The 12513-nt window shown below is 46.7% G+C and overlaps 1 protein-coding gene across 4 annotated transcripts in view; it reads left to right on the forward strand.

The window, feature by feature from the left end:
- Positions 1 to 6974, forward strand: part of CYRIB (CYFIP related Rac1 interactor B) — a 106884-nt gene extending 99910 nt beyond the window's left edge. For all 4 annotated transcript variants that reach the window (XM_048507865.1, XM_048507867.1, XM_048507864.1 and 1 more), the window contains 2 exons: positions 3628 to 3698; positions 6097 to 6974. In XM_048507865.1, coding sequence (XP_048363822.1) covers positions 3628 to 3698; positions 6097 to 6160 — 135 coding nt within the window. In that variant the 3' untranslated portion in view covers positions 6161 to 6974. The remainder of the gene's footprint in view (positions 1 to 3627; positions 3699 to 6096) is intronic.
- Positions 6975 to 12513: the final 5539 nt, after the last annotated feature.

The raw sequence follows: 12513 nt of genomic DNA on the forward strand, positions 1-12513 counted from the left end.
TAGTCATACATGTGACACTCAGTGCAAAACACTGGAAAGCCCCCATCCCCCTGCTGGCTTCCTGTCTTCATATCTAATTTTGTTTAGATATTCAAATACTGATTTTAATTAGTGCCTCCCTCTTAAGGTTTCTATACCTTCTACTATCCCTTAAAATATGTTCTTATTTAGTAAAACACCTGCGCGCGCCGTTAGGCGCGCGCCGCTGGTTCCAGAGACTAACTGAAAAGATTTAAAAATGTGAGAAGCCCCACCCTTCAGCACTAACTGAAAAGATTTACAAATGTGAGAAGCCCCACCCTTCAGCAGCTTCCACCAATCAGCAGCCTTAGGACAAGGAGAAAAAAAGAGAACCCCCTGTTTAAAATACACTGTTTAAAAGATGTGGCTTTGAGAAAAGCCCTCTGTCAAGCTCCTCAGCCCTTTCTGGCCCACTGCTGTCCTCCACTGCTCCTCTTCTCTGCTGGTTCCAGAGACTAACTGAAAAGATTTAAAAATGTGAGAAGCCCCACCCCTTCAGCACTAACTGAAAAGATTTACAAATGTGAGAAGCCCCACCCTTCAGCAGCTTCCACCAATCAGCAGCCCTAGGACAAGGAGAAAAAAAGAGAAACCCCCCGTTTAAAATACGCTGTTTAAAAGATGTGGCTTTGAGAAAAGCCCTCTGTCAAGCTCCTCAGCCCTTTCTGGCCCACTGCTGTCCTCCACTGCTCCTCTTCTCTGCTGGTTCCAGAGACTAACTGAAAAGATTTAAAAATGTGAGAAGCCCCACCCCTTCAGCACTAACTGAAAAAGATTTACAAATGTGAGAAGCCCCACCCTTCAGCAGCTTCCACCAATCAGCAGCCCTAGGACAAGGAGAAAAAGAGAAACCCCCTGTTTAAAATACACTGTTTAAAAGATGTGGCTTTGAGAAAAGCCCTCTGTCAAGCTCCTCAGCCCTTTCTGGCCCACTGCTGTCCTCCACTGCTCCTCTTCTCTGCTGGTTCCAGAGACTAACTGAAAAGATTTAAAAATGTGAGAAGCCCCACCCCTTCAGCACTAACTGAAAAGATTTACAAATGTGAGAAGCCCCACCTTTCAGCAGCTTCCACCAATCAGCAGCCCTAGGACAAGGAGAAAAAAAGAGAAACCCCCTGTTTAAAATACACTGTTTAAAGATGTGGGCTTTGAGAAAAGCCCTCTGTCAAGCTCCTCAGCCCTTTCTGGCCCACTGCTGTCCTCCACTGCTCCTCTTCTCTGCTGGTTCCAGAGACTAACTGAAAAGATTTAAAAATGTGAGAAGCCCCACCCCTTCAGCACTAACTGAAAAGATTTACAAATGTGAGAAGCCCCACCCTTCAGCAGCTTCCACCAATCAGCAGCCCTAGGACAAGGAGAAAAAAAAGAGAAACCCCCTGTTTAAAATACACTGTTTAAAAGATGTGGCTTTGAGAAAAGCCCTCTGTCAAGCTCCTCAGCCCTTTCTGGCCCACTGCTGTCCTCCACTGCTCCTCTTCTCTGCTGGTTCCAGAGACTAACTGAAAAGATTTAAAAATGTGAGAAGCCCCACCCCTTCAGCACTAACTGAAAAGATTTACAAATGTGAGAAGCCCCCACCCTTCAGCAGCTTCCACCAATCAGCAGCCCTAGGACAAGGAGAAAAAAAGAGAAACCCCCTGTTTAAAATACACTGTTTAAAAGATGTGGCTTTGAGAAAAGCCCTCTGTCAAGCTCCTCAGCCCTTTCTGGCCCACTGCTGTCCTCCACTGCTCCTCTTCTCTGCTGGTTCCAGAGACTAACTGAAAAGATTTAAAAATGTGAGAAGCCCCACCCCTTCAGCACTAACTGAAAAGATTTACAAATGTGAGAAGCACCCACCTTCAGCAGCTTCCCACCAATCAGCAGCCCTAGGACAAGGAGAAAAAAAGAGAAACCCCTGTTTAAAATACACTCTATAAAAGATGCGGACTTGAGACAAGCCCTCTCTCAAGCTCCTCAGCCCTTTCAGGCCAACTGCTGTCCTCCACTGCTCCTCTTCTCTGCTGGTTCCAGAGACTAACTGAAAAGATTTAAAAATGTGAGAAGCCCCACCCCTTCAGCACTAACTGAAAAGATTTACAAATGTGAGAAGCCCCACCCTTCAGCAGCTTCCACCAATCAGCAGCCCTAGGACAAGGAGAAAAAAAGAGAACCCCCTGTTTAAAATACACTGTTTAAAAGATGTGGCTTTGAGAAAAGCCCTCTGTCAAGCTCCTCAGCCCTTTCTGGCCCACTGCTGTCCTCCACTGCTCCTCTTCTCTGCTGGTTCCAGAGACTAACTGAAAAGATTTAAAATGTGAAGCCCCTTCAGCACTAACTGAAAAGATTTACAAATGTGAGAAGCCCCACCCTTCAGCAGCTTCCACCAATCAGCAGCCCTAGGACAAGGAGAAAAAAAGAGAAACCCCCTGTTTAAAATACACTGTTTAAAAGATGTGGCTTTGAGAAAAGCCCTCTGTCAAGCTCCTCAGCCCTTTCTGGCCCACTGCTGTCCTCCACTGCTCCTCTCTCTGCTGGTTCCAGAGACTAACTGAAAAGATTTAAAAATGTGAGAAGCCCCACCCCTTCAGCACTAACTGAAAAGATTTACAAATGTGAGAAGCCCCACCCCTTCAGCAGCTTCCACCAATCAGCAGCCCTAGGACAAGGGAGAAAAAAAAAAGAGAAACCCCTGTTTAAAAATACACTGTTTAAAAGATGTGGCTTTGAGAAAAGCCCTCTGTCAAGCTCCTCAGCCCTTTCTGGCCCACTGCTGTCCTCCACTGCTCCTCTTCTCTGCTGGTTCCAGAGACTAACTGAAAAGATTTAAAAATGTGAGAAGCCCCACCCCTTCAGCACTAACTGAAAAGATTTACAAATGTGAGAAGCCCCACCCTTCAGCAGCTTCCACCAATCAGCAGCCCTAGGACAAGGAGAAAAAAAGAGAAACCCCCTGTTTAAAATACACTGTTTAAAAGATGTGGCTTTGAGAAAAGCCCTCTGTCAAGCTCCTCAGCCCTTTCTGGCCCACTGCTGTCCTCCACTGCTCCTCTTCTCTGCTGAAGAAGAGGAGAAGTCATTCAAATCGGTTTTAATTAACATATGGATATCACAATAGGTCTCCAGAAAGTTTGTGTATAACTTATCCTAACTTAGTGTACTGGATTCCTCGTTGTATTGCTGTTTATCATACAAACATACTGTCTGCAGAATTATTTATGCCTAATAAAGGTTTACTGTACTGTACTGTATGTGAATAAGAGGCCACATTGAGAGTTTCAAGTCAAGTGGGGGATGTACTTCTCATTTTGTTGTTTAAAAGTAAGTCCAATAAAGAAGGAAGGCTGAAGAGAGATCTTCAAACTGAATAAACACATATTTGGTTTTAGCAGATTGCAAGAAACAATGGAAGTGGGTTAGAAGCAGGGAGAAGTTGGTCGAATTTTATTTTACTTATTTTAATAAGTTAAAACATGATGATTTGGTATTACGATGTACTTCTTGGAAAAATATGTTTAAAAACTGCTGCGATCTATTTAAAACAAGTGTGGAAATGGTAGGCTGTGGGACGGTTTTGTCAACTCAGGTCGGTTCTGAAGTGTTTTTCTCCGCTGTTTTGGTTTCCAGATGAAAGGATGCATCAAGGTTCTCAAAGACCAGCCTCCCAACAGCGTAGAAGGCCTTCTAAACGCTCTCAGGTACTGGACTCCTTTACGTGGAATTGTTCCGAGGTCAGCTCCTGTTTTGTGGCAGGGTGAGAGGGAGCCTGGGAAACGGCCGCTTTTGGCCCAGTCAGCTTCTGAGGCCTTCCTGGCTCTTCCCTGACGTGGCCAAAGCGGCACCGCGGATGACTCGAGGGCCAATTCCTCTGTGGTAAGACCTCAGTCTCAGAATAAAGCGGCCTGCAGCTTTTCTTTAAAAAACTGAAGACTTTATTGAAAACTAAAGCATACGAGGAATTGACGATTTCTGAGAAAACGTAGCATAAACCAGATCTTAAATCCTGCTGCCCTTTGCCGGGCCCAAGATGCCGCAGCTGCAGCAAGGTAACAAAGGGAAGGATACCACCATTCAGATACAAAGTTGTAATTACAAAAGGCAGGAACCTTGCCACACCTCGGAGGGCCGTGGCCCCATCTTTGCTGGAAGGAAGGGGGGGGGGGGAGTAGACGAGCTGGCACCTAGCCAAGACTGATGGCCCTTTGATGAATCCCACCAGGAGAAGACCCATCCTGACGTTTGTCTCCGTTTGCAGAGGCTGCCAGCTAGGAGCTGCTAGGGAGCAGCAGTGGCGTAGGAGGTTAAGAGCTCGTGTATCTAATCTGGAGGAACCGGGTTTGATTCCCAGCTCTGCCGCCTGAACTGTGGGGGCTTATCTGGGGAATTCAGATTAGCCTGTACACTCCCACACACGCCAGCTGGGTGACCTAGGGCTAGTCACAGCTTCTCGGAGCTCTCTCAGCCCCACCTACCTCACAGGGTGTTTGTTGTGAGGGGGGAAGGGCAAGGAGATTGTAAGCCCCTTTGAGTCTCCTGCAGGAGAGAAAGGGGGGATATAAATCCAAACTCTTCTTCTTCTTCTTTTAATTGTGGCTCAGGCTATTATGGAAAAATAGATTTTGAGGAAAGGTCGAGTCCAGGGGTGCCTTTAAGACCAACAAAGTTTTATTCTTGGTATAAGCACACTTCTTCAGATGCACTGGAACCTGAAGTCGTGTGCGTGCACATGAAAGCTTGTACCAGAAATAAAACTTCATTCGTCTGGAAGGTACCGCTGGACTCCAGACTTCTTTCTGCTGCTTCAGACCAAGTCAGCTACCGATGCGTAGATTTTGAGAAAATTGCCTGTTAACAAACCAGGCAGCTGGGAGTGTTAACTCAAACAGAGCTAGTGTGGCGTAGTGGTTAAGAGCAGGTGCACTCTAATCTGGAGAACCGGGTTTGATTCCCTGCTCTGCCACTTGAGCTGTGGAGGCTTATCTGCTGAACTAGACTAGCTTGTGCACTCCAACACACGCCAGCTGGGTGATCTTGGGCTAGTCACTGTTCTTCGGAGCTCTCTCAGCCCCACCTACCTCACAGGGTGTTTGTTGTGGCGGGGGGGGGGAAGGAGTTTGTGAGCCCCTTTGAGTGTCCTAACAGGAGAGAAATGGGGGATATAAATTCAACTCCTCCTTCATTGGGTACTCCCAGGTCAGAAAACCAGGCAGTCCCGATGACTCCAGCTGTCCCTTAACTTGCACTAGGACAGTGGTGGCGAACCTTTGGCACTCCAGATGTTATGGACTACAATTCCCATCAGCCCCTGCCAGCATGGCCAATTGATGGGAATTGTAGTCCATAACATCTGGAGTGCCAAAGGTTCGCCACCATGGCACTAGGACATGCATCTATCCCTACTCCACCCCCTTTGACCTGCACGTTAGAAAATTTATGTGTGTCGAGTGCAGTCAAGGTGAGCCGATTTCTGGCAACCAGTGAGGTTTTCAAAGCCAAGAGTCTTTCGGAGGTGGTTTGCCATTGCCTGCCTCTGCATAGCGGCCCTGGACTTCCTTGAGGGCCTCCCATCCAAATTCTGACTAGGGCTGATCCTTCTTAGCTTCTGAGATCTGATGAGATCAGGCGAGTCAGAGAAATACAAGCAATCAATTCCTGGAGCGTTGTGGGTTTTCCAGCTTGTATGGCCATGTTCAGGAGCGTTGTGGGCTTTCCGGGTTGTATGGCCACGTTCTCCTGACGTTTCACCTGCATCTGTGGCTGGCATCTTCAGAGGATCCCGCTAGCGGCACCTTCAGAAGCCACGGATGCAGGCGAAACGTCGGGAAAAAATGCTCCTGGGACACGGTTATACAACCCAGAAAACCCACAACACTCTAGTGCAGTGGTGGTGAACCTTTGGCACTCCAGATGTTATGGACTACAATTCCCATCAGCCCCTGCCAATTGGCCATGCTGGCAGGGGCTGATGGGAATTGTAGTCCATAACATCTGGAGTGCCAAAGGTTCGCCACCACGGCTCTAGTGATTCCGGCCATGAAAGCCTTCCACGATACAATCAGTTTCTGCGCTAGTAACTTCTTCCTCCCCTCTTTCTAGGTACACAACAAAACATTTGAATGATGAGACTACCTCCAAGCAAATCAAATCTATGTTGCAATAACGGTGACCTGGAAATTGTGCCCTGCTATATACAGAAGACAGTATTCTGCAATGACTGAGATGCACAGATTATTTTTTTTTTAAATTTTAAGTGATTGCAACTACTATCTTGTTCGGTCCGGCTTTCGATTGTTTTCCTTCTCATCCTCTTTCCTTTTTTTAAAAAAAGAAATCACGTTCTCATCCTTGAGTAAGCTGATAACTTCTTTTTTCTGTGCCAAAATCAAAAAGTATCGAGTCCGAAAGGTAATTTTGACCTTTTCGGAACGGCCATCTTACGTGGCAGCTAATTCTTCGTTGCATTTTTGGATTTCTCTGTACTGGGGAAAGTTCTGTGACTTGAACTAAATATTTTTAAACGTGTTTTTTTTTCCTTTGGGGGTTTTTTTTTTTGTGGAAAAAACTAATATTTAATATTGCTTCTTGTGCATGGCAAAACTGCCTATTTCTGCTATTTAAAAAAAGAAAGAAAAAGAACCTTCGGTGACTTCATTTTCTATTGCAGCTTTTTTATGTGCAACGGGGAGGAGACTTCAGAGCTGGTTTGTTTAAATTAACTGTGTTTGTACAAATGGTACCCGACGCAAAGCTTTTTTTTAAGGAAAAAAAGAAAGGATCGAGTAAAAAACTGTTTGTTTTAAAAAGTTTTAAGTTTGCATTTTGACTCGTTTTTTTTTGTAAGGATGTATGTTGTACGTTTAATAACTAACATTTAAAAAAAAAAGTGGTGTGTGCGTAGCCCAATTACGTATGCATGTTCGTGTCAAATGATTGGCTGTGGAGACAACAATAAAAATCAGCTTTCATTTTTCTAAGTGTGGTTTGTTTCGTCAGTATTTGTTGACCGAGAAGCCGGATGTCAGATGCTTTCTGTTAGGCCCTTTTAAAGTTTTGGAAATAGAAAAACCAAGAAGACGCTCAGTGCAGTCCTGTTCTATACTCCAACCTAAGAGAGCCAGCGTGGTGTCGTGGTTAAGAGCAGGTGCACTCTAATCTGGAGAACCAGGTTTGATTCCCCGTTCTGCCACTTGAGCTGTGGAGGCTTATCTGGTGAACCAGATTAGCTTGTGCACTCCAACACACGCCAGCTGGGTGACCTTGGGCTAGTCCTTTCACATCCTGCATGTGAGCTCCCAAAGGCACCTGGTGGGCCACTGCGAGTAGCAGAGAGCTGGACTAGATGGACTCTGGTCTGATCCAGCTGGCTTGTTCTTATGTTCTTATGTTAGTCACAGTTCTTCGGAACTCTCTCGGCCCCATTTACCTCACAGGGTGTTTGTTGTGAGGGGGGAAGGGAAAGGAGTTTGTGAAGCCCTTTGAGTCTCCTTCCAGGAGAGAAATGGGGGATATAAATCCTCCTCTTCTTCTTCCTCCTCCTCCTTTCTTCTTCTTAAGCTAAATGATTTCAGTGGGTTTAGGCTGGAATAATTCTGCATAGGATTGCAACTGTTAAAGCCCATGGCTGTTCACGCCTGTTCTTCCCACTATGTTAAGTGACACTTACTCCCAGGTAAGCATACAGTGAATTGCACTCTGGATGTCCTTGGCTGTCATCCAGCTAAACTTAGTAAAGATTTAAGTACCACGGAAACCAATGGAACATTGAGGTCATGCCTCACTTGGGGCTGAGCTGGACAAACGTTGATGAATCTATGACTAAGATCTTCTACTTTCTTAAAAACACCAGCACTGTGTAGCTGCTTTGAAGAGGAGGGGAAAAATGTGTATGTTCAGCCTTCTCTCTGCAGGCCTCTTCAACTGTTTAAATCATACAGTTGGAGGGGGCCATACAGGCCATGTCATGCCCGTAGAGACACCCTTGCTATTTTCTTTATTTAAGCCTCAGTTATACCCTTAGTCAGAATGGGCTTAGTTGTTTTGTACAGTATTCTGTGGGAGGGAACCTTAGACCCTGTCCCTTTAAAAATCCCTGTATAGGTAAGGAGCACTACAACATTTCTTATAAGTTAGCACTCCCCTTTTTCAGTTTGTTTTAGTTTGAGGTGTCTGGGGAAGGCTGGAGACAGCAATATCTCAGACGTATAAGGTGTTAGAGATCCATAGTATTTGAGTAATTAAGTTCCAACAGAATTTCAGGAAAAACAGAGTCCTGATAGAGGACACCAGGAGATTTCAGAAGAAGAGGCAAGCTGAGCGGATTCTCTTAGAAGCAGTTAATGAAGGATTGGTGCCTTCAAGCTCTTCAAATGATCTCCAACTGTTTCCAGCAACGCAGGTATTTCTTATTAGTTAGACTTCCTGGGAGGAGTCAAGAGTCCTAAACTTTCAGTTCTGTTAAACCTTGTTTGAATTGTTGGTTATTTGTCTATGGGTCTTACACTCTGTTCTGGCCAAGTGCAAGGCACCTGATTTTAGTTTGCTTGGGGAACAGACCAGGCCATCTAGTCCAGCCTACTCAATGCAGGATCAGCCTATAGCCGTGGTGGCGAACCTTTGGCACTCCAGATGTTATGGACTACAATTCCCATCAGCCCCCGCAATTGGCCATGCTGGCAGGGGCTGATGGAAATTGTAGTTCATAACATCTGGAGTGCCAGAGGTTAGCCACCACGGGCCTATAGGCCCTAGAGCAGTGGTGGCGAACCTTTGGCACTCCAGATGTTATGGACTACATAGTCCATAACATCTGGAGTGCCAAAGGTTCGCCACCATGGCCCTAGAGCATAGGTGTCAAACTCGCAGCCCTCCAGATGTTATTGACTACAGTTCCCATCATCCCCTGCCAGCATGATGCTGGCAGGGGATGATGGGAACTGTAGTCAATAACATCTGGAGGGCCATGAATTTGACTCCTGTGCCCTAGAGCATCCCCGACTCATGCTAGTCATGCATAGTAAAGGGATTTGGGGGTTAGCGCACCAGTAGCAAGACAAAGAATTTGCACTAAATACAGGCTCGCCTGTAATGCATCCATCACAAAATCCAGGGAAAGTGTGTTATATAGTCATAAATATGAAACTCCGTAATAACCACCACGGCTCTTTCAGTGACAAAATTGACAATGGAATGCAATTTCAAACGTACACTCGGTATGCGTTTGTGTTCTGTATGTGTGAAGTATGTGTTCTCCAACAACATACTTTGGAATGATCATAACAAGAAACCACAGAGCTAGTCGGTCCTCCGGCTAAAATCCAACCTTGAGTACAGACTTCAGTATGGGTCTGTCTGATGAATATTCTTGTAAAAAAAAACAGGTAACATAATTGTTTCGAGCAAAGTTTCAAGCTGGACAGCGAAATGTCAGCCGTTCCTCAAACCAGTTGTCCTTCCTACATTTAGTGCAAATTCTTTCGTCTTGCAAGTGCTTGTCCGGCCGCCACTTGAAGACTGCCAAGGGGGAAGGGGGAGAGCTCACCATCTCCCTAGGCACCCAATTCCACAGCTGAACAACTTCCCTTGTAAAAGAAAATTTCCTAATGTCCAGTTGGCACCTTTCCGCCTGTAATTTATGCCCACTGAGAGCAGTCTGACCCACCAATGCCAACAGGAACAGCTCCCTGCCCTCCTCCAAGTGACAACATTTTAAATACTTCAAGAGAGAGATCATAACCCTTCCCCAACCTCTTCTCCAAACGGAACCTTCCCGAGTCCTTCAGTTTTTCCTCGTAGGGCTCGGTCATCACCATGCCTTTGACCATCCTCATCACTCTTCTCTGCACCTGCTCCCTTCTGACCACATCCTCGATTCCCCCTTCAAAGCTGACGTTCCTTCCACAGGAGAAGGAGGCCTGCCCCCCCCCCCACTTCCATGTAGTTGGTGGTAATTTAGGAAATATGTGTGTTTTGCAAAGAGAACGGGAGGGAAAGGGTTAAAACACCCCTTCCCCAATCTCCAAGACAGCCATATGGCTCTGCCCGGTTAATCTGATTGGATTCTTAAGTTGCCTTCCATTTAATGGAGCTTAGTCGTGATTGGCATTACACGGACTGGCGCTTTATTGTCCCGACCTGCTACGGAAACCCATTGTGGCTGCGTTCAGACATCACAACAAGCTGAAGGTTAAACAGCCACATTGGGCAGGACCCCCCCGGCCCCTCTTCGCTCTCTGCTCCTCGCAGCAAAGCTTCCTGGTTTGATCAGTTTCCAATTCGTTGTGAGATCCGGAAACAGGCATGGAAGATTGGCTTGAAACAGGGAAGTTTTGAATCCAGATCCTAACGACCAAGTGCGGATAAAGGGCGGGCCTGGTGGGGGGGATAGGGGTTTTATCGCCATCTTTTATAGCTGAAGTTCCTCTAATTCCCTACTGAAGTTCCTCTAATTGCCCTACTAGGGCCCTCCGCTCTACGGAGGAGCGATTGCTGGAAATCCCTGGCCCAAAAAAGATCCGGCTGGCCTCAACAAGGGCCAGGGCTTTTACTGCCCTGGCCCCTACCTGGTGGAACAGGCTCCCTAAGGAGACCAGGGCCCTGTGGGACCTTCAGAGTTTCCGCAGGGCCTGCAAAACGGACCTGTTCCGCCAGGCTTTTGGCCAGCCGGGATGACCATCTGACCCTCATACCATCTTGGTCTCCCATGGGCGGGAATGGGGTTGGGATAAGTCGCCATCTGCAAATTTTAAATTGTTTAAATTCTATGAATTTAATTTGGTTATAGATTGTTTTTATATTTGTATTTATGATGTTGATGTACACCGCCCTGAGCCCTCCGAGGGAGGGCGGTTTAAAAATGGAAATAAACAAATAAACAAACAAACAAACAAACAAACAAACAAACAAACAAATAAATAAATAAAATTTCTTGTTGGGGTTTTAAATGGTTTTAAATTGTAATAGTTTTAATGGTTTTATAGTTATGTTGTACACCGCCCTGGGCCCTTTGGGGAAGGGTGGTTTTAAAAAAATCAAATAAATAAATAAATAAGGTGTGAGGAGGGCAACAGGCCCTCCTGTTCTTGCCCATTCACTGCTTAATTTTGGTTTGTTTGGACTTCTGAATGCAGAAGAAGAAGAGGAGTTGGGATTTATACCCCACCTTTCTCTCTTGTGAAGAGACTCAAGGTGGCTGGCCAGCGCCTTTCCCTTCCTCTCTCCCCACAACAGACACCTTGTGAGGTAGGTGGGCCTGAGAGAGTTAACCACTACGCCACACTAGAGCGGTCACCCATCGAAAGAGCTTCACCTACGTCCCAGCTCCAAAGCTGCCCTCTTTCTCGTCCCAAGACATTTGCATGGGCAGGGACGGCATTGCCTGATTTGTATCAACGATTGGGGCCGGCCCTTCCTGACAGAGGACAGATGGAGCCTGTTAAAGGGAGGGTGTGCCACTTCCAGGAGGGAGCTTGTGGTGGGTTTCCTGTAACTCCGGTCCCCCCTCCTGGCTTGCCCTCCTATTGAACTCGGCTTAACTGCCCAGTCCTTGGAATTGTCTTTCCGCAGCTCCATTGTGCTGGTGGAAGATACTCTCCTGATAGGGTCCTGCCTGCTTGGAAGCTCTGTAATCTTTGTTAGCCAGAAGGGCTGACTCCCTTGAGTTAGAAAAGGTGGTAACCCATGGCTTGCAAAAAAAAAAAACCACTCCAGGCCTAGCATTGATGCAGCAATGGTTTGCATCACAGATGTCAAACTTGTGGCCCTCCAGATGTTCATGAACTACAATTCCCATCAGCCCTTGCCAGTATAGCCAATGCTCATGTTGGGAGGGATTCATGGGAATTGTAGTTCATGAACATCTGGAGGGCCATAGTTTGAAACCTGTGGTTTACATCATTGCTGGCCTTCCTACCTTTCCCCATGTCTGGGATGATTCTTTTTAGTTTTTATGAAATCCAGTTGAGGGGCTTGGTGCTATCTTAGTTCCTCCCCTCCTGGGTTGGCCGACCGTTAAGTTACAAGATGTTCTAATAATAAGTGGCAAGGAGGAGTATTAAATTGAAGTGATTTTAATGGTATACACAGAAGTGTATCTAGGGAAAATGTAGCCCGGTGCAAAATCTGAGTTTTCTGCCCCCCCCCCCTCCCCGTATGGGCGGCCGCCCTCCCCCACCACGACCAAACAACCTTTTTTCCACCAGGTCATCTCAAAGTCACCATCACATTCTAGAACAGGGGTGGGCAATTATTTTTTCCATGGGGCCTCATAAGAAACAGAAAATATTGTGGAGGGCCGGGCCAAAAGGCAGGGGGGCGAGGTGCTTTTGAAAGCCCCACAGAAGCCGGCAGCCAAGGCAACCGGCTTCTGCGGGGCTTTCAAAGGCGCCTCGCTCCCCAGCAAGGCAGGGGGGCGAGGCGCTTTTGAAAGCCCCACAGAAGCCGGCAGCCAAGGCAACCGGCTTCTGCGGGGCTTTCAAATATGCCTTGCTCCCCAGCATGGCAGGGGGGCCAGTCAGG

This window comes from Sphaerodactylus townsendi, linkage group LG09 (genome assembly GCF_021028975.2).
Source record: "Sphaerodactylus townsendi isolate TG3544 linkage group LG09, MPM_Stown_v2.3, whole genome shotgun sequence".
NCBI classification, from domain to species: domain Eukaryota; kingdom Metazoa; phylum Chordata; class Lepidosauria; order Squamata; family Sphaerodactylidae; genus Sphaerodactylus; species Sphaerodactylus townsendi.